Below are 21326 nucleotides of genomic sequence, written 5' to 3' on the forward strand. Positions count from 1 at the left end.
AACATAAAGTGTAGTGAATGTGGCCGATAAAAAAATGTTTCGTATTGACGGATACGAAATTTTTTTTTATTTTAACCCCCGAATTTAAAAAAAGGGGTGTTATAGGTTTGATCGCTATGTTTGTGTGTCTGTCTGTGGCATCGTAGCGCCTAAACGGATGAACCGATTTTAATTTTGGTTTCATTTGAAAGACAATTTAAGAGTGTTTTTAGCTATATTTCAAGTGTGAGCTTAGTGTTCCACACCCGAAAAAACTAATAAATTGGCGATTATGACAAATAATTTTAATATGCAAATAATAATTACTTTGGAAATGAATGGTCAGAAAGCGAAATGGTAAAATAATAAGGTAATCAAAACCATAATTCAAAAGACTCATATTTCAATTGAAATATTTCCAAAAATTTGTCCCAAAATTGATAGCTCTTTAAGTATCCTTTTCATTTCATCCGATGTCCTTGACCATCACTTTGATATTGATTTAAGAAGGAGTATTATAAGTTTAAAGTGTTTATCTGTGCGTCTGTGTGTTTCTTAGTAGCATCGTAGCTCCTAAACAGTCGAACCGACTTGATTGAGAACATTTTATAATCATATTTCCAAAAATCGGTTTACAAGGAACAAATCGCATTTGTCGGGGGTTTTTTATAATTTGTAAATTTCACTTGTAGCTATACAATGATATGTTAAGGAAAGAGACTGTACATCTTGTTTTAAACATTACACATCGATTGCTTGTTCTAAACCCGTTATAAAAATGATTTGTTAATGCGTGTAATATCGAATTTAGCGGTATGCGAGCTTTCATACCCTAATTTCATCATTCATATAATAATAATGCCTATATATTTATATGATAATGGTATTTATTTAAAAATTGTAGGAAATATTATTACATTAATGAGTCTATCATTATTAGAAAAGTATAATAATAAAATGGACAGAATGCAACGAATAGAACTCACTTCTTCTGTTGAGAGCAAGCAAGGCTGGCGAAATATTTGTTATGAAAATATACTTTGTCACAAATGACGTTTTTTTTTAAATACTCCGAGAAAACAACTGAAAATTATTGTACAGCAAATGTAAGTTTTGAATCATCTACAGAAATAATTTTTTCCGAAATTATAATTAGTTAAATTCAAACCACCTAGGTAATAACACTGTAAGTTTTCTTTGAGAAGAGAGGCAGAGCACTTGTTTAATATTCTAGATTTTACACACATTTTACAAATTTTTCACGAAGCTATTTTCGATTCGAATCGAATTTACATGTATAATTGAATTTGCATATACAATAATAATATTAACTGATTCGATATTCAAGATATCATTTTGAAAATAAATTTTAAACATTTATAAAAGAAAAAATATACATGACGATTTCTATACTTGGTGAGGAAACTTCAGTTGCCTTATACCAGCCTGAACGACAGACATGCATGCTGTATATGTTTGCTCCGTTCTAATACGTGTATGTCAAAGAGTTAATATTTTTGTATCTACACAGTGCAGAGACTTTTAGAAAGCATTCGTTGTGGAAAGAAAAGTGATGATATGAAATCGATATATTTAAATAATATATTTTATCATTGTGTAAATCATATTTAGTTATGCGCTATGTTTAAGGTGTTATCACAAAAAATCTTTAGTTTAAATCGGATATGTTTTGCCTTTGAACACTTTAACTGCCGTACCTGAGCAAACCCAGCTTTGCTCGTCCTTACAATTAAAATAAATTCCTGGAGAAATTATCCCTATAATCCACTACTGAAAAATGTCCCTCACACTAATTTCCCCCTTCGAAAAACTGATCAAAAAAATATCACTCAAATTTCCCCATACGTTCCGTATCAGAATTTATATAACAAGGACAAACGAATTTATATCTTAGGTTAAACGGTATACGAACTACCATGGCTCTGCAGTGTCTCATATACCACTTGATAGAGAAATCCGTCTATCCTTTCGTAAGGGTTTCGTAAGGGACTTAATTGCGAATATTCCAGATCTTTATATTCGCTCGACCAATACTGCGAATTGGATTTTTATAGGCAGATTTGAATACAAATAAGGGCTTTCGATGTTAACAGCAAAAGTCCTAATCTATTTTCAAATATAATTATAAAATCAGTTAAAAGTGCATGTTTTCGTGTGAATACTTTATATATAATTATAATTTTTTATAACAGGCAGCGTTAGAGTAGTTTCAAGCAGAAAATCCTTTTTACTAAATATTTTGTTAAAACTAAATATTTACTAAATCATAGTTAGAGTTATAAGCAGGCTGTAGTATATGGCCAAACCAAAAATTCAATTGTATTGGCTTAACTCTCCCGACATCGTTTGCTAGTGTTAACATCTATAAAATAAGGTATTAGCACAAACAAAGTATATAGGCAGTTAAATAATTTTGAATTTTGTTTTTGTGATACAGTGGAACTTCAAACCATTCTCAAAAAATTATTTTATCCACATGCATGTTGAATCTTGATTCGAATAGACAAAGTTCTATGTTCGTATCTAAGTGATTTCATTTTTAATTTATAATTCACTTTAATTTTGTTCCATATGCATGCATTACTTATGGATGTCATAAGTTAACTGTGAATTACATACAACTTTTATATTAATTTTATTATACTAAATATAAAGATTATAGTCATAAAATTTACTCTTATTCTCTTCTATGAAATATATACACACACAAGCACACACAAGCTTTAGTAATAATAATAATAATGAATCAACGGTTTTTAATAACCGACAGCCATATTACGTATAAGCCAACAAGAATGAGATGCTATAAGAGAGAGACGTGTACCACTAAAGAGAAGTTAATTTTTCCATATAATAATTATTATTATATTGTTATATCCATACTTTTATGGTTTTAATGCTAGCAAAAATTTTTTTAAATAGATTATGACAATATTAAAACATAAAATTTCACACTCTAATCTATCATAAAACTACATATATTACGACCGGGTGAGGTCTGATGGACTGACTGACTAACTGTTTATGTTTACATTTCTGTCAAAATTTTATTTCGATATCATAAAATTGTGTTGTGTATAAATGCATCAGTTTTTATTGCTATTATCCACTTGTATGTGACAATGAAGTGATCGCCCTTTCCATTATGTAATGTGTTTTTCGTATTCGTATTTATCCATATCACTCCCATAAGTTTAAACACGTACTCATTTTTTCTTACGCAATACATGATGGATACTTTAATTAGCTGTTATAATTTCCATGCCCTCTTATGCACATCTGAAATTATATATCACATGCGATTAGTTTTTAAAAATTTCAAAGGTTAAGCAAAATTAGCCAAGAGTAACAAGCGAGAAACGAAGAAGAGAGAGATTTCATTCATATTGCCATCCCATTGAAATTCTTAAGAACTAGATTATAGTTGGGTTATTATAGTTATTGAAATAAATATCACGATCGTCGAAATAAATTTTTAACTCGAAGTGAACAAAAATTCATCCCTATATAGTTGGGTTGTTTTTAGTACTGTTCGATCATGTGAATACAAAGAACCACTCGATCAATAAACTGCTGGACTGTATACATTCGATTATCCGGTACTGTTATTACGTAATCTTACTATCACTATCCAATAGAAATAATAGTCCAAGTTGATATTGAGTGCAGATAATTAACAGTAGAAAATTGGTGAATAGGACACACCGTTAACAAGTTTGTGTTCTCGGCTGAAAAATTTCCAGACTTATAATAAAAAACCTGAAAACTAAAGTTAACAAAGCTTTAATGGTTAGATCGAAAACGCCAAAAGAGTTTTCACCAAACGTCTAAATGTTTCATTCCCTATCCACCGTTTTGTTGCTATAAACTGCTAAGAAACCAGGTTTGATATTATGTGTTTACGAATCAGAAAACAATACATTAATTGAGTACATTTTTTATTTTTGGTTATCCAACTGATTAATTAACCGTTTTTAGCTCTAACCGAACAAAAAGGGTGCGGAGTTCATGTTGCGGTACGGTTAATATAGGTTACATTAGACAGACGGATAAATATTTACAGAGAAATTTCCGTTTTCAATGTTTTACTTCTATTAACGGTTCACAATATTGGAATTGTCGTTGGCATGTGTATCCATGCAATATTGTTTAATTGATATCGTTGTAGGTACCTACTTCTATCTATCTATCTATCATATAAGTCGCATATGATGAATTTTTAAGTTTAATGTGTGTTTTGGTAAATTCCCTTCTTATAATAATATATAAAATTTGTTTCTTATACTAATTTTGTTATCTGCCATACTAAGCGATTTCCATAATGTTTGACAAATACTTTTTTCATAATAAACTTTTTGTTGGAGAGAATAGTTTAATTGACTTTTTCACAAATTTATAACCAAAGCATTCGATTTAAAATCAATTTATAAATTTTGTAATAGTCCAAACAAGAAAATGTAATACACAGGATATCTACTTAAGTTAACTACATATGGAAAACTTTTTTATTGTAAAGTTTACGAGAAAAAGTTATTCTTTATAAAAATCTATGGTTTCAAAAATATTAACATTCAGCTATTCACTTTTCACATCGAATGTTAATGGTCGTTTAGAAATGTAGACCATTTTGAACAGATAATAAGGGTAACGATTCAAGAAATCACTCCCGAGATATGTCGGAGTATATTGAAGAATTTTTTAAAACATTTGCATGTATGGAACACGAAGGTGGATACGATTAGGTAAAAACGAACTGACTATAACGGTATTCACTTGCGACAAAAATAATAATTGTAACGTAATGTATGAAAAATAAATGTTCTGTATTCTGTATTTTTATAAATGTTTCAAATTAGCAAATAGACATTTTAAGTATGATGATTGGTTAATTTGTATAACAAATAACGAATTTTATAAAACCGATTTGCAAAATTTAATTTAAAATTGAAGTGGTCAAAACATTCCCATCGTTAACAATTCATTCTCAAATAGTTATCTTCAGTTGGATTTGCCTCAACGATCCACCTTCTTGTTCCATACATGTAATTGTTCTTTTACTAAATTGTTTAAATACACTCCTACATATCTCGGAAATGATTTTTTTTAAACCGTTTCCCTTATTATTTGTTCAAAAAGATCTACATTACTAAACGACCATTAACATTCTTATCGAACTTTTGGCATCCTGTACAATCGATGTCCAAAGTGAATAGCTGAATGTTAATATTTTTGAAAGCAGAGATTTTTATAAAGAATAACTTTTTTTCGTAAACCTAAAAAATAAAAAAGTTGTCAATATATATCTTAAGTAACACCCTGTATATCTACTGTTTAATATTTGAGAATTTATTCAGATGCATCATAAAACGTATTTAAAATGTCCTTAGAGATTTTTTCAAAAGTGGCATTTACGTTTTACTCAAACAATGCATTTTCTACTTTAGCATTATCTATCTCGCTTCCCTGCATTCTGCTGAAAGGCAAAGAAGTAAACAAAAATGTAGTAAAAGTGTAAATCCTGCATGTATATGTACACTAAAGCTGGAGTTAGTCAAGCTATAAAAAAATTAGGAAGAATGACTTTCGAAAACAGTAATTATACAAATATGAATAAAAACCAAATCGGGGGATACAAATTTTGCAAAAATAAGTAAACTTTCCAACAATTTTTCATATCTATCATACACCAGACTTTCTTATAAATTTAAGTAGTGTTTTCATTATAAATTACGATTTTTGCTCCAATTTCCGAGATCAATTTTTGTACTATAAAAATATATATTTCAATCGTAATCTATGTTGACTACTTGGTAGTCGAAATGCGTATTTATATAATACAAAAATTGATCTAGGAAATTGGCTAAGCTAGAAATTGAAATTGTCGATCTAGCAATGTGTTTAGAAGAGATAGCATGCAAAAGTAACGTTTGTAGCTAGCTATATTAGGGCCAGGAACAGTATACCTTCAAAATATAATAAAGGTTTTGCTCTTTGATAACCTTCGAATAAAGAAATATGTCAGGTGTTAACGTGAAATAATAATTGAAAAATAACTTTTTGTATGTGAAATTTTGTATCTTTAAAAATATAATGTGGTTTCTACTCATATTTACATAATTACTGTTTTCAAAATCAATTTTTCTTTTTTTGACAGAGAACAATGCCGTTTTGTAGATGAAAAACTGTTTATATATTAGTAATTTCCGCTTATGAAAACTATTAAGAGAACTTCATGTTTTACAAATTTTATGTATTGTATTTGTTGAAATTTTTTATTTATTTCGGAAAACATTTTTAAAATGCTACTAGTTCAGGGTACTGGAATGTTTAAATAAAACGATAAATTAGTTTTTAAGGATAGTAAAAAAATGTACAAACTTTCATGTTATTGTCCTATAAATATTTTTATTAAATCAGCAATAAAAAATTGTTTTTAAGAACGAGAGTCGGATTGGGGGTATATAAAAGCTTACATACCCGAAAAAAAAAAATAAAATAAAATAAAATAATATATATTTCGTAAAGACGTGACCATTTTTATAATATCTTAATTTGAGTTACAATAAAATAAAATACCTAAATATGTATTGGTATGTATGTGGGTGTGTGGGATTCAGAGTATCTCAAAATCACTGGTTTTACATTCCCGTAGCAATTTAGTAAGCTTTGCTTACCTGAGCTTTCAAACAAGAAATTATGTATACAGTAGCTTTTTTCAACATCATTGATTCTTCAGATATTGGGTTACAGTAAAATGGTACACCAAGTTACTATTACAGTAAAATCCGTTTTTAAATGTTTCAGATTATAACTTGCAATCTTTATTCCAAGTACACTCGACTTATAAATCTATATAAAACCACTCTCCATTAATTGACCTTTTTCCTTAAAGCCTTCTCCAAACTGAGCCGATTCTGAAGATCATCGCCAATTTTTTAATTTTTTCGGGTACGGTACCCTGAAATCGCACTTGAAACATAGCTAACAACACTCTCCATTAAGTTATCTTTCAAACGAAAAAAAAAATCAAAATTAGTTTATCCGTTTAGGCGGAGGTTAAAAATTCACTTTTTTTATATTTATATATTTTTCAATTAAACAAGACACCATCATAATACAATTTTAAAAACTTTATTTTGAGTGTTATTAATTTTATATAGAAACTTATAAATCATATACCGGTTACGGGGACCAATCTTTATTGAAATTTGCCAACAATAACGATCGGCATTGTACATGTACCTTTAACAGCTTCATACCTCACCTTTCCTTGCAGTTTTCCTATCCTTTTTATGACAGGTTCTGTACAATATTTATATTGTTTAAAGAAAGAATGAATAAATTGAATTGAAGTTAAAAATGTATTAAAGACATATAACGACTATAACATATAACGGTAAAAGTTGGTCTATTGAATGTCGTTAAAACTGATTTTGACTGAAATATTAACAGTACCTAATTATGTCACTAAGACTAGTTGTTTTACACTCAGAACCCTTTCCATGACCATGACAGACCTACATATATGCCTCTATAGCCTATACAATTTGATAACATTTCCGATGCCTCGTATTTTTCTTATAAAATTTGATTGTCTTTCCATCAAGAGTGGTGAAGCTTATTTCTCTTTATATCGGGAGATAATGTTGGCCCCTGGCTCAAACATACTTGCATCGTATTCTGCTGCTACCACCTATGCTACATTATATAATATAGGTACTGATACTTAGCTATAGGTACTGAAAAGGTTGAGATTATCTCTGGTATGAACGCTACTCATATTAGGTAAATGTTGAAACTTTTCCAAACATCGCTTATGTCCTATTCATATAATTTACATTGGACCGCGTTAAGGAAGCCCATGAGAACCAGAAAAAAAGTAAATGACTCCCATTTGCTCTCTATTAGAAAGAATTAATAAAATCGAATTGAATCTTTTATTACTGAATCACTTTCAGGCATTAATAACAAAACAATCAATTCTTCATTATAATATGATAGAGTATTTCTAAAAAACAAGGAATCATTTCTGAGACTACTTGTACTTCAAGTAAAACTGTTCGAGAGTTGAAATGAAAAACAAAATGTTTTGTATCTTAAAAAAAAAAATTCAACAAACTTATTACTAGCATATTCTATTAGAACTCTCTTCTCATATAAATTGGTCAATTTCGTCGTTTACTTTTCTGTTTTAAGCGATTAAGAACCAAAAGCTTTCAAAGAAAACTGACGAATTCAAAATGAATACACATTTACTTAAATAAAAGCAAATGTGTGATAAAAGTCGTAGATTTTTATTTAATACAATGAACATAACATTTAAATATATGCATAATATATTTATAACCTATTTATTTTATGGGCTGAAAGACATTGGTTGAGTTTGTTAATGTGCAAGTTTATACACGGGATATTTAAAGTTATTTATTATATTTTTCGATGGTGAATTAGCAAACTAGTTTTCCGAGTACTTACATTTTCTAGAAGCTTATGGAAGCATAAACATTCTTAAATTTAAAGAAAATAATCTTCCCTTCTATTTTAATAGTTTTAGTACGTGTTCCGCCTTCTCTGTCTGCTTGTCCACCTTTTTTTAGAAATATCAAAATTAAATTATGATTATTGGACCAAATAACGTCACCTGAACGATTCTCATTACATAATATTAGAAGGATATCGCTGTAATTAAAACACATTAAATAAAGAAGTTAAAATTGGGAAAAAAGCGACTACACAATTTTTACTAATGATGGCTACGTTATAACCGAAATACAAGAATTATGAATGCATTTTTATTATTGTATAATAAATTAATACATTTCGTGCAGTATTTTGTTGAAGAGAATTCACCAAACTTACGCAGATTCTGAGTTGCGAATTTTATAAATATTCAAATATTGGCATATGATTGATTCATTATATAACATTTACACATAGTAGAATACAAAACCGCAAATTTCCAAAGATTTACGGTTACATAATACAACTATTAGCTATTATAAATGAATGTATGTTTATTGTTTATCGTATCTCCCCTCGCTTATTCATCATTTCCATTCAATTTTCAATTCAGTTTACAAATTTGATCACAACAAACAATAATACAACAACATTTTGATTAGAGAGAATATCGACAAGGAAAAGTATAGAAGGCTGCTTGGGAAAGGAGAGTAGGTAGAAAATGTGACAAATCTAGTTAATCTAATACCAATGTTTACTTGTCTAAAAGTTGCGTTGTTATTGTTAAAGTGCACAAGAATTGATAATATACATTTAACATGGAGTGGTTTTACTGTTTATTATTTATTGTCTAAGTTATGAAGGGGCGGGGGTCATATTATCCAAATTTGGAAACTACATTTTATGTCACTAATAAATTATATACCTCAATAAAAACTTTTTGATGGGCTTACTAACCAAATATATTCTTTTAACTCTTTACAGCAGGCAAGGGCGAGTTATTTTAAGTCAAAGTCACCATTGTTATAACTTTATTGTGTGTCTCTTTAACCAAGTCCGCATTGCTCATAGAGGTGGAAGAGAGGCGGGTAGACGATTCTATCTCAGTTTCTCTTATAGTAATGAGATAGGTAGAAAAAAAATGTTGTCTCTCTATCTTACTCGTATTTTTGGTTGTCACTGGTTAGGATGTCAATGTGTTACCGGTATTTTGGCTTATGAGGGACTTCTCTAAGCCACGTTTGCCCATGCCTGCTTTACATGTAAATATTATTTTCAGTAGTCTATTAGAAATAAAAGTGTTCAGTCATACGATTTTGTTAAATATTTCGGCTAGCATCAGCTTAGTAAACTAAGTCCTAGACCAATTTACTATAAGTTGGTAACGAAGAAAGGTTTGACAACAATGAGTTGGTTTTTCATTAAATTGAACATCTAGCTCTTTTAAAATTAGAGAAAAAAAAAAAAACAAGATTTTGTAACACTGGCAAAATTTCAGTAGCTCTTGAGCTTTAGAGAATATTAAATGTTTATCAATAATTTTTTTAATTTAGAGAACCACCCAATATGCACATAATTGTAAAGCATTTGGTATGTTTACTTTGCTAGAAGGTAGAAACATCAAATGTTGTAAATGGTAGGATAACACAACAGTATACACACCATGACACCTTTGCACTAATCACTTCCATGGACTTGGCGGTAAACCACGAAACAGCATATAAACACATGCGAATACACACTAACACACATCCAATATTTAACTGATAATGTGGTCAACTGTGTTGATAATTAGTGTATCTTGTGATTTCCGCTCTATACTGTTAGAGCATGGTTCGACTCACTATGGTCTCGGTAAACGTTATAAAATATTATTAATCTTTAACGACGCTTATTGTTTCAATAATGAAATTTTCTGAAATATATGATGTTATATTTCATAATCTGTGTTAAATTAAGAAATTGTGTTCTACTTCGACACAAAAAAGTATTCACATGTGGATTTCTACAAAAATGGATCCTAAAGTAAAAATACTTTTTTGTAGAAAACAGGATTCAAAATCAATTATATTTCAAAATTATTATTTTAAAGGAACAGCTTTCACGGCTAACATGTAGAAGCTTAGCCAAGAATACCACACTGCAGAAACAAATTCATCTGAGATATTTGGGAACTTCTTTTAGATAAGCCAAAGCATAGTTTGGGCTGTGGCGTCATTTGAGTAGAAGAATAAAAGAGAATCAAAAATGTAAAATTTTGACTATCGTAACTTCACCTTTAATACCTAGCTATTGATTATTATGTTTGTTTTCTACATGAATTTGGCACATCACCTTTTATGGGTTACATGATCTCTTGTCTTACTTGGCTGTTAAATAATTGATCATAACTTTAAAAGTTTAAAAAGTTTTCTCAAGTTTGGTATATTAATATCACTTATTAATATAGAACTGATTTTGTTGACGTACATTTTAAAAATAACATACATTTGTTTTAAATAGAGTTAGATGCGTTAGTTTGAACAGTCTCGTTTTCTATAACTGAATCGCTTAAGAAAAACGAAAAATGCTTGATAGTAGATACCATTTAAAGTACATACAATAAATTTATTTCAAAGTAAAATTAATTCAATAAAGAATGAAAAATGGATTATAATTGAATTCGGGGTAATTAAAAAAGTCCATATTTCAATTCAAACAAAAAATACTATTAAAGTGATATAGAGCAACAATCACTAGTTGCAAACTCTTTTTTTTTGTGTCCAAAATGAATGTGAAAAGCATTTATTATCTTGGCCGTACATTGTAAAGCATACACTGTGAGAGAAAAAAAAAACGATTTAACACTATTATATTTTCAACGTCATGCGTGCCTGTTTACACGCTAACGTTAATTGTATACCAATAACGTACATGTTAAACTTAGACGTAGCACTCAGGAATATTACTTTAATCAAGTCAAGGCACAAAAATTCATTCTGCCAATCTTCGAACTCTGTAATTTGAAAAACCCTCGATAATGATTTAAAATACGTTTTTTTTTTGTAAGTAAAAAGGTTAGATTTTTAAATTACTCTCTTTGAATATAGAAGAGACATACGATCAATAAATAACAACAATTTTTAGATGTATTTAACTGTACTAGAGAGTGTTGGGAAAGCTAAAAATAAGGTAACGTATGTTTGTGGCGTCAAATGATTTTTGATAGTTTCTAGTTTCAGTTACATTTTGTGACAAATTGGTATAATATTTTAGCAATTATCTAAATTAAAGGTACAAAAATAGCCGCGATGATTTGAATCAAGGAGCTTATACATTACCGTGTGAACAAACATGATATTTTTTAATGCAAAAAAACACAATATACAAAAATCCCGTACCCAATTTCTCATTCCATGCACTCGATTCCACTACAACAAACATAGATTTATGACGGAATAATTTTATCGCGCATATCCATACACATACTCTAAAACCATGTAGCTTACTTGTCTCCATTCATTTGTATTGTTCGTATATTTTCTTTCAATGATCATTATTAAACGTTTATCGTCATGTACGAATTTTCACATAACTTTTTCTCGCGTATAAAATATTTTTTATTATACAAAACAATAATATCCGGAATGAATGTGTCTCCCTTTACATGGTCCAAGAGCCACTCAAAGTAAGTTTTATAACTAGTATTGTCCACTTTTTTAAAAACATTCATTTTATTATTCTTTAAAATGCATAGTTAGGATTTTAAGCTTAAGTTCATTCACAATAGGACTTTGAGCACAGTCATTTTGGGAAGTTATTATATTTACCGAATATACAGTGGACTTAATAAAAAGTGGGATGTTAAGGCTCCTATTAAAAGGCTCCGCGATTCATTCTTTATCAAGGGTTTCATAAAATTAACTCTTTTTTTTAAACTATTGGCTATTTGGGGTGGCAAAGTCTTTAACATGAAAAAAAACGTGTGACACTTGACAGTTTACTGTTTTTAAACATATTTAGGAGGCTACTCGAAAAAACTAACGTGGTTCTACTAAATATAAACACATTCCAGGAAAGCGTTAGAATTTGTGTTGTTTAAAATTACTTCATGCGTTAATTTTGGGGCATCATTTATTAGTGATATTTCATTATTTTAGGCCTTTTTTAAATTTACATTAAAGAAAGTAGGTAGGTACATATAGTAAAATTTTTGCTATTATAAGCTCTTTTTTAAATTTTTGGCGAAAAACTTCCCAGTATTATAAAAAGGTATTGTTAACATTTATAGATCATGTTTCAAACATGTCTTGCAGCTTATGCTGGAACAACCATTATCTCGATAGATAAATGATGAGTTTCATTCACTTTTAAGATTTTGTTTATTGATTGTTTTCCAGTTTTTTTATAACCATTAAAAACCGGCTCAACCAATTCTCCTGAAAACTTTTTCAGTTCTTAAATACGCATCGATTAAGCTCAGTCTCGTGTTAATTGATTCGCGAGATAATCGAGGTGTAAGAATCCGAACAAACATACGCACATACGCACATAAGTACACACAAACACACAGACATCACATTGAAAAGGTTTGATTCGGATATCGCGGCCTTGAAACCACGGAAATATGTAAAACTGAAGATTTTCAAAATCGGTCTCATTACATTAACTTCCTCCGGGAAGTTAAAATTGAAAATAAAAAGTTTCATCAAGAAGCATTTTCTACGACAAACTCTCCTTCTATGTTATGACATAACAAGGACATAACATACTTGAATAATGTTTTCCTATTGACTAGAAAAGTTGTTGCATAAATTGTTAAATTTCAAAATTTTAAAATAAATAAATGCTTAACAAAAATTTTAATAGAACAGAATCTAGGGCGTACAAACAATTTATTTATTTTTTTATTTTTTTATTTATAATTTATAATGGTTTGTTTTATTTTTACTAAAACTTCAGGAATTTTTTTCCTGTTTGTATATAATAAATATTTATTATTAGTCATTATTCCGTTTTGTTTCTCAAATGAAAATTTATGATGTTTAAAGTTTTTATTACTACTTAAAATAATGCCATTTAGAGTCATCTTTGAAAATGAATTATTTTTGTCAACGCAGTCGAAATTGCTATATATTTTTTTCCATGACAATATTAAAGTGACATTTTTGTACTTGCCTATATATATTGTATTCACCTTCACGCTTAAAATGTCTACAGAATACAATAAAGCCGATCATTTTTGACCTTCAGCACTTGCGTCAACCGTTGGGTAATATTTAGTCACGTGATGAGATATTTTCTAACGCGTTCTGTTTGACATTGAAAATATTAGAGCAAAGAAATAATCTAAATAATTAAATTCATTTTCATTAATTTCACCATATTTCTATCAAAAGTTAATTTAGTTAACTGAGTATGACTTGTATTAAACTAAAACAAGTGAAAACAAACAATTGACTGAGTTAATTGTTGAAATACCATGTATAGACAGTGTTGATGATTTTATCACATTACACACACATACATAACTGATATTCCCATAATTACATACTATACAATTTACGCCTAATTTGCGCCCTCACGGGTAAACAGTGACATTTACGAAAAAAATGTTTCAAGCAAAAGTTGGTTATTTTTTATAAGGAATATTTTTTATATTTAAACTTGTTTTAGCTCTACCGGGTTACAAGATGGGTCCTACGAACCCAAGATCCAATTAACCTATGTTGCTCATTTACGAACTCGACCTCAATTTTTACGACCTGAGCATGCTATAAAAATTGCAGCTTGATATCTTTTTTCGTTTTTGAGTAATCTTGATGACAGGCGGACAGACTGGCGACAGACGACAGACAACCGGAAATAGACTAATTAGGTCATTTTATGAACACCTATACCAAAATTTGCTTAGTATCAATATTTTTAAGCGTTACAAACTTGGAACTAAACTTAGTATACCTTGCATATTACATACTAGCTGTGAACTACCCGCTTTGCTGGGCAACATCCCCACTTGCACCCCTCCCTCCACATTTCCTTTCGTTGGATAACAGTTTTGTAATGTACACGTCATGCTCTTTTATTTGGTACCCCACTTAGGTATATTTGTAAATATTCGATAATTCCTTCCCACTTTCTCGCTACACCTTTCTACCCTCCGAAGGTTAAAAGAAGATAAAAACAATAGATCTTTGAAGCTGGTTGTATATCGTGTCAATATTTGAGCTTAATCGATGCGCAACTTTTTTAGTTTTTGAAGCATATCCCTTTCAACCCCTATTTCAACCCCTTACTCTACTATAATATGGATGTATTATACATAAAAACCTTCCTCTTAAATCACTCTATCTATTAAAAAAACCGCATCAAAATCCGTTGCGTAGTTTCAAAGATTTAAGCGTACATAGGGACATAGGGTCAGAAAAAGCGACTTTGTTTTATAATATGTAGTGATAGTGATATGCATGGTATAATAAGTACACGAGTAATAACGCGAGTGCTGACGGGTTAAGAATTTGAAATATACGAAACTTACAACTTAAAATGATATATTTAATTTACTCTAAAAGGCATACTGTAATGATGAGGATGACTATGGTATTGTGTACATAACTGTTGGCTTAAATCCTGGATTCTTGCTTTAAATAATGAGAATGATTCCAAAATCCCACTAGAGCTCGTGAAGGGGAATGGGAGAGAGTTTTTCCAAACATATCTAACTACCTTGACCCCGCTACGTTAAACTTGCTCTAACGATGACAAGTTTGAATTACTTGATGGTGACTATAATAATTATGAACAGAATGAGGTACCTCATATATCCGTTGACAATTATGTAATTATTCGTGTGGAATTAGCAACCAAGCCTTAATGCATAAATGAAATTGTCAGCGGAAAGGTGGTAAAACACATATATGTTTTCACAGTGGGCTCTATAGCCTTAGTGTGTCCTTCGTGGACAGTCAATATAACCTAACCTGCATAAGGTTACTTATGTAACATTCAAAAGAGTATTTCAAAGCTAAAAATAAGTAATGAATTTATTACGGGGAGGCGTGGAACAAAGTAAATCTAATCAAATATTATTGCCAATTAAAATGTAGGCTATTGCGCACAATACACTTGGAATTGTTCAGCCTGCTTCTTGGGTCTTAAGACTAACAATTCTTAGACGAAGAATATTTTATACTTCAAAATAATTTTACTTGAAAATATTATTATTCTAAAAATAAGAAGTGCATATATTTCGAACATTCATACGAAACGATTTGTTATTTTTCATTAAATTCTGTCTCATGTATAAGCATATACAGGCAAGTACAAACTATTGAAGTGTATCTGTAAACATGAACGTACCCCACCCATATCATAACATTCGCTGTCATCGTGATCATTATTATAGATTTCTACGATATATAAGCTCTATGTAACGGATGATTCAATTTGATTTTTCATATGAAAAAAGCATAAATCCAAATTATTTTGATATAATACAAGTTCTCTATCCGTTATTTCACGTCGCATTTCCTTTACATTTTGAGTATATTATCGCATGTTTTGAGTTTATTTTCGTACTAAATACCTCAAAAATGATCGAAAATAAATGAGTCCGTAGGGGTTAAGTCGTAAAATAATAATTAATTGATAAAATTTTTAATTTAACAAGTGAAAACAAACAAGTGACTGAATTAATTGTTGAAATACCATGCATAGACAGTGTTGATTACTCTATCACATTACACATACATACATGCCACACATACATGCGCCCTCACGGCTAAACAGTGATGTTTACGAAAAAATGTTTCAAACAAAAGATGGTTATTTTTTTAAAAGGAATATTTTTTACATTTAAACTTTTGTTCTTTCTCTAACGGTTTACAAGATCCAATTGACCAATGTTGCTCATTTACGAACTCGACCTCACTTTTTACGTCCTGAGAACGCTGTAAAAATTTCAGCATAATATTTTTGTTGTTGTCGTTTTTGAGTTATCGTGTCCACAGACGGACGAACGGACCACTGGAAATGGACTAATTAAGTGATTTTATGAACACCTATACCAAAATTTTATGCGTAGCATCAATATTTTTAAGCGTCACAAACTTGGGACTAAACTTAGTATACCTTGGTATATTACATATATGCATGGTATAAAAACAAGTAATCAATCCCTTTTACTCCATTAAACGAGGAGAAAAAAAGACAAAACCTCTAAATTTTTACCTATAGCTCCGATTAACCTGAAATTGGGTTTAAGCTTTGTTCACCCCTCTAGAACAAAAGTTATATGGTGCCGAGTGGTGCTTTTGCCCAGGGGGCCAATAATTCGTAAATTATTGACATTTCGAAATATACTTAAATGACACTTTTTGCTTATATTTCATTGCTCTATTGATTTCCGATGTGTATGTTTCCGACATATATTTTTCCCCCTAGAGGAGGTGATTACCACTCCCTGGACAAAGGCACCATACATGCAAAACACACGCAAAAGCATATAACTTTTGATCTAGAGGGTGAACAAAACGTAATCCCAAATCTTCAGGTTAATCGGAGCTATAGGAAAGAATTTACCTAGAGGTTTCAGCCTCGTTTACTCGAGTATTTATTCATTCATTTATTTTAAAGCTCTTGAAATTGATGAATTTATTTTATATTTTTGCGTTACTTGGATCTTGTCATTTAGGACTAACGCAATTTTCAGATCCAAGCCCACTGCAATTAAACTCAAAATGTCAGTTCATTTTCATACCAGGTTGATAGAAAATTTTTATAAATATAGTAGCGTTGAGATCACTGCATTAATAGACTTGGAAACAAAATATTATAATATTACTTTTATTTTGGACAATTTATTTTTCATGCAGAAATTTTGCTCTAAAAAGTGCATGTATATTATTTATTTTCTATAAATATATTAATTAGATCAAAAATTTCGAGCAAGTTTTGCTCGGTCAACAGTGAGTGACAATTGCTGTATATAACAGTTCGTTGCCATTTCCAAAATTATAACATATTCTAAACTTTCATTCTGCATCTAACATTGAATCACCTATTATGAAGGTACTACGTTGCTATATAACGTTGTACGTATATTGTTAGTTTTTGAAGAACCATTTCGATCTTCGAACTAGTCAAGTATATAACGTCATTATTTTCTATATATAGAGAGAAATTGATAGTAACTAGGTATGTACGGTGTCATTTTATTGTTCAGATTTATCGTTTAAGACATTTTTATACTTAGAAAATATAACCTTCCAAGCGAGCAATGAATGGATATCAAATTATTTTTATATTTATCGAATATTTTCGAATTTCATTTCCCTACTTATTTCCATCAAACAAACTTGTATTCAAACAAAAGTGCATAAAAACCCAATTATTGTGATTTGCTTTTATACAATGTGGAAGGGAATCATAAGCCCAGTTTTACTTCATACTGACTTTAAATGAGGAAATATTGGAGAAAGTTTTTATGATCTGGATGATAAACCATCTTCTAGACATATACCAAAAAAGAACATAAAAATGTTCCCCTTCAAAACTTACGGTTGAAATTTTTTTTTCATACAGCTTGCATTTAAAATTTGAGGATCAATGCTTGTGAAACCATTCGAAACTAGACAATTTCACAATAATGCTATTGGCGGAAAAAAACTGAATAATTGCAATCGTTTCAATCTTGTTATACCCTATATATATGTAACATATATCAAGGTATACTAAGTTTAGTCCCAAATTTGTAACGTCATATTGATGCTACGAACAAAATTTTGGTACAGATGTTCATAAAATAAATTATAAAAGTCATTTCCGGTTGCCTGTCTGTCCATCTGTCCATTTGTCTGCCCGTCTGTCCATCTGCCTGCCCGTTTGTTAATACGATAACTCAAAAATGAAAAGAGATATCTACCTAAAACTCATGACGGAAAAAGTGAGGTAAGTGCGTAATTGAGCAGCATAGGTCAATTGGGTCTTGCTTAAATAAATTGCGTCTATGGTACTACAGAGGGGGGGGCGATTAGAATTTTTTTATTGAAAATTTGGAGAATGTTTTGGATCAGAAGAATGTAAATTATTCCAGAAGGTGGAGGGTGGAGTATATCGGAGTATATCGTAATCTGACTTTGATATCGTGATCAGTGACCCCAAAACCTCATTTTACATTTTTTTCGTCTAAGATGCTTCGTCTATTTCTGGTGTAATGTGTTTGTTTATTGTTAATGTTAGTGCCTAAAATATGGAAAAGCTTTGTTTTTTTACTTTTTTTAAAAACAAAAAGAGAGAAACGAAAAGTTAAAAAGTGATAAAAGTTTTTATAAAATAATATTCCAGCTCTTAAAATAAAACCAGTTTAAGTTTTCGAATGAGAGACCAAGATATCTTGGTCGAATAAGCTCATACGATAATTTTCATGCCTCATTTTTAAGAGACATAAGCAAGCTTTAGAATGTTTTCAACAAATTTGTTGTAAAATAATTTTCAACCATCCCTTCAAAGCGGCAAGGGTAGATACTATTTTAGGTCATAGAAAGAACAAGTTTTCAAGTCGAAAATTGATGATTTTCCCAGAGATACAGCTGTTTGCAATTAAAGTAAAATTTTGTTCCTTTAAATATTTGTTTGTGCATATCTCCGGTTTTATTAATAATACCATCCCAAAAAAATGAAATATAATAATTTATTAGAACAATAATAAATCTTAAAGTATACTATACCTTAAGCTTTGTATTTTAGACATACCAACATTTAATAACGTGAGTAGTCAATTTTCTGTTAGAACGCTAACTAGCAAAGGTAACCATTCATTTTATAGCTTTTATGTATCATAAATATTATAAAATTAATTCGAAATATTTCCATTTCGATCCCATTATTCATATAATAACAATAGTATTTTATTTCAGACTTACACACATGCACACACACACACACACACACATCCAACATCATTATCAAATAACATTAATATAGGTTGGTAGCCTTGTAAAGTAATAAATATTACTTAATTTTATCGGTTTGTATGTTATAAAATAATACCGCAGGTGTTAACAAGTTTGTTCTCCAATACGATGGAGCTTTATACTTATTTAATTTCCTCACTATCCTCCCGAAAATTTTTGAAACCCTTATTAGTTTCACTAATAAAAACAATAATAATATAAAATATTCTTAAATCATATTTAAAATCAGATATAGACTAAAGAAATAATAATAAGAAGACGATGATAACTTGTTGCAGGAAGAATAATATTTTGCCGTTTTGCTCATTATGCTATAAATCTTTTCCGGTAATATCCATCGATAATATTTTGCGATTTGATTCCCTTGTAAATCTTGCTTGTACACTTTACTCTGACAAATTTCGTCAGTCTATGGTTAAATATTTTTGATTTAAAATACATAGGTAGGAACAACTTAAATACTTTACTTGGTGACTTAAAAAATTCAAACAAGAGTAAAAAACATAAATTGTCGCCAAAATATTGTTTAATCGTGTATCACTTGGTGGATAAAAATTGACATGCAACTTGGCACCTGAGGAATTTGTAGGTGGATTTTTCTTGCAAATGATTAGGCAAAGTGCATTCTCTTGGAATATGATACCTTTGCAACTTCCAACCTGCCATTCTTTTATTATTTTAATAATTGAAACATCCATTTTCAACAATATAAGAAAAACAAAATAGGACACATACCAGAATAACAGGTGACACAGGTACCATTTGTAGATGACTCTGATGATGTGACGAGGCGATGATCATAGTCGCCGTTCTTGTAGTCACCACCAGAACACCACCACACCACCACAAGGTCACACGTCGTCTCACTGACTTTCTTTTATTAAGAATAAAATTAATAATGCACAACACACCAACAGATGATGATGTGGGTGGATTTCACACTACGAGAACATTAGTGTTGATGTTGGTCAGTGTTGGTAATATATTAAGACTATCAGTAGAGGCCACACAAACACGATTAGAGAGGAATTCACGATTAATGCACTACTAACTATGTGAAAACTCTCTAATCAGTTTTGGTTGGTGAAGACATACGCGTGGTGAATTTTTTTTTGGTTGATTTTGTTTGCTTTTTGAGTAAATAAGGTAATTACTCACCTGAAAAACAAAAATAAAAAATTAGTAAAACACCCAAAAAGAAAAAGTACATCTTCATTATTTTTACTGGTTCAGAACTTTTTTCTAGTAATATAGTAATGGCTAATCTACATGTTTTGAAAATTCGAAGCTTTGTATCAAATCGGTACAAGAAGCAGCCTTGCATTACTTGTGGATAATGTTGTTTGTTTAGTTTTTTGTTATATTTCAAATTTTTGAAACATTTTTCTATTTTTAGAGTAATTTTTTTGACCGGTGAATGTTTTTGAAGACCACTAACCTGAAGGCTGTCAGAAACATCCTTTATATTACAAATAGAAAAGTAATAATAATATAAGACTCGTTAAAACTGTCAGAACATATAAATCGATCAGTGTATATTCGTTTTCTAGATGGTTAATTTCTAACATGACATGTCTACCTGAAATGGGCCGATAATGTCCATCAATATTGAGCTTAGTATCGCCCGATTTAACATTATATACCTAAGAATGTCATTGTCGAGAACAAACCATACAGAGTGTTCGGAAAATACTAAATATCTATAAACATTTAAACGATGATAAAATGAAGCAAAAAATGTCTTCGAATTAAGCTCCCCATGAATTTATTTTTGTAGTTAGTAAAAAATAATTAAAAAATGCTGGTTTAATGGGTTGAATGGATCGATGAGTAGTGCTGACACTGATTGTCTCGGAGCGCAGTACCCAAATTTTGTACTGCCAAAGTCTATGTCCTACGATAACTAATAAATAT

The 21326-nt window shown here is 30.1% G+C and overlaps 1 protein-coding gene across 3 annotated transcripts in view; it reads right to left on the minus strand.

Annotated features, from left to right (window-relative positions):
* The window catches only part of LOC123301882 (CUGBP Elav-like family member 4), a 562025-nt gene extending 541484 nt beyond the window's left edge, over positions 1-20541 (minus strand). For 2 of the 3 annotated variants that reach the window (XM_044884840.1, XM_044884839.1), the window contains exon 1: positions 20148-20541. In XM_044884840.1, the coding sequence (XP_044740775.1) occupies positions 20148-20213 (66 nt within the window). In that variant the 5' untranslated portion in view covers positions 20214-20541. The remainder of the gene's footprint in view (positions 1-20147) is intronic. The other variant, XM_044884831.1, reaches the window with a different exon arrangement.
* Positions 20542-21326: the final 785 nt, after the last annotated feature.

The sequence above is a fragment of the Chrysoperla carnea genome, chromosome 1, assembly GCF_905475395.1.
Source record: "Chrysoperla carnea chromosome 1, inChrCarn1.1, whole genome shotgun sequence".
NCBI classification, from domain to species: domain Eukaryota; kingdom Metazoa; phylum Arthropoda; class Insecta; order Neuroptera; family Chrysopidae; genus Chrysoperla; species Chrysoperla carnea.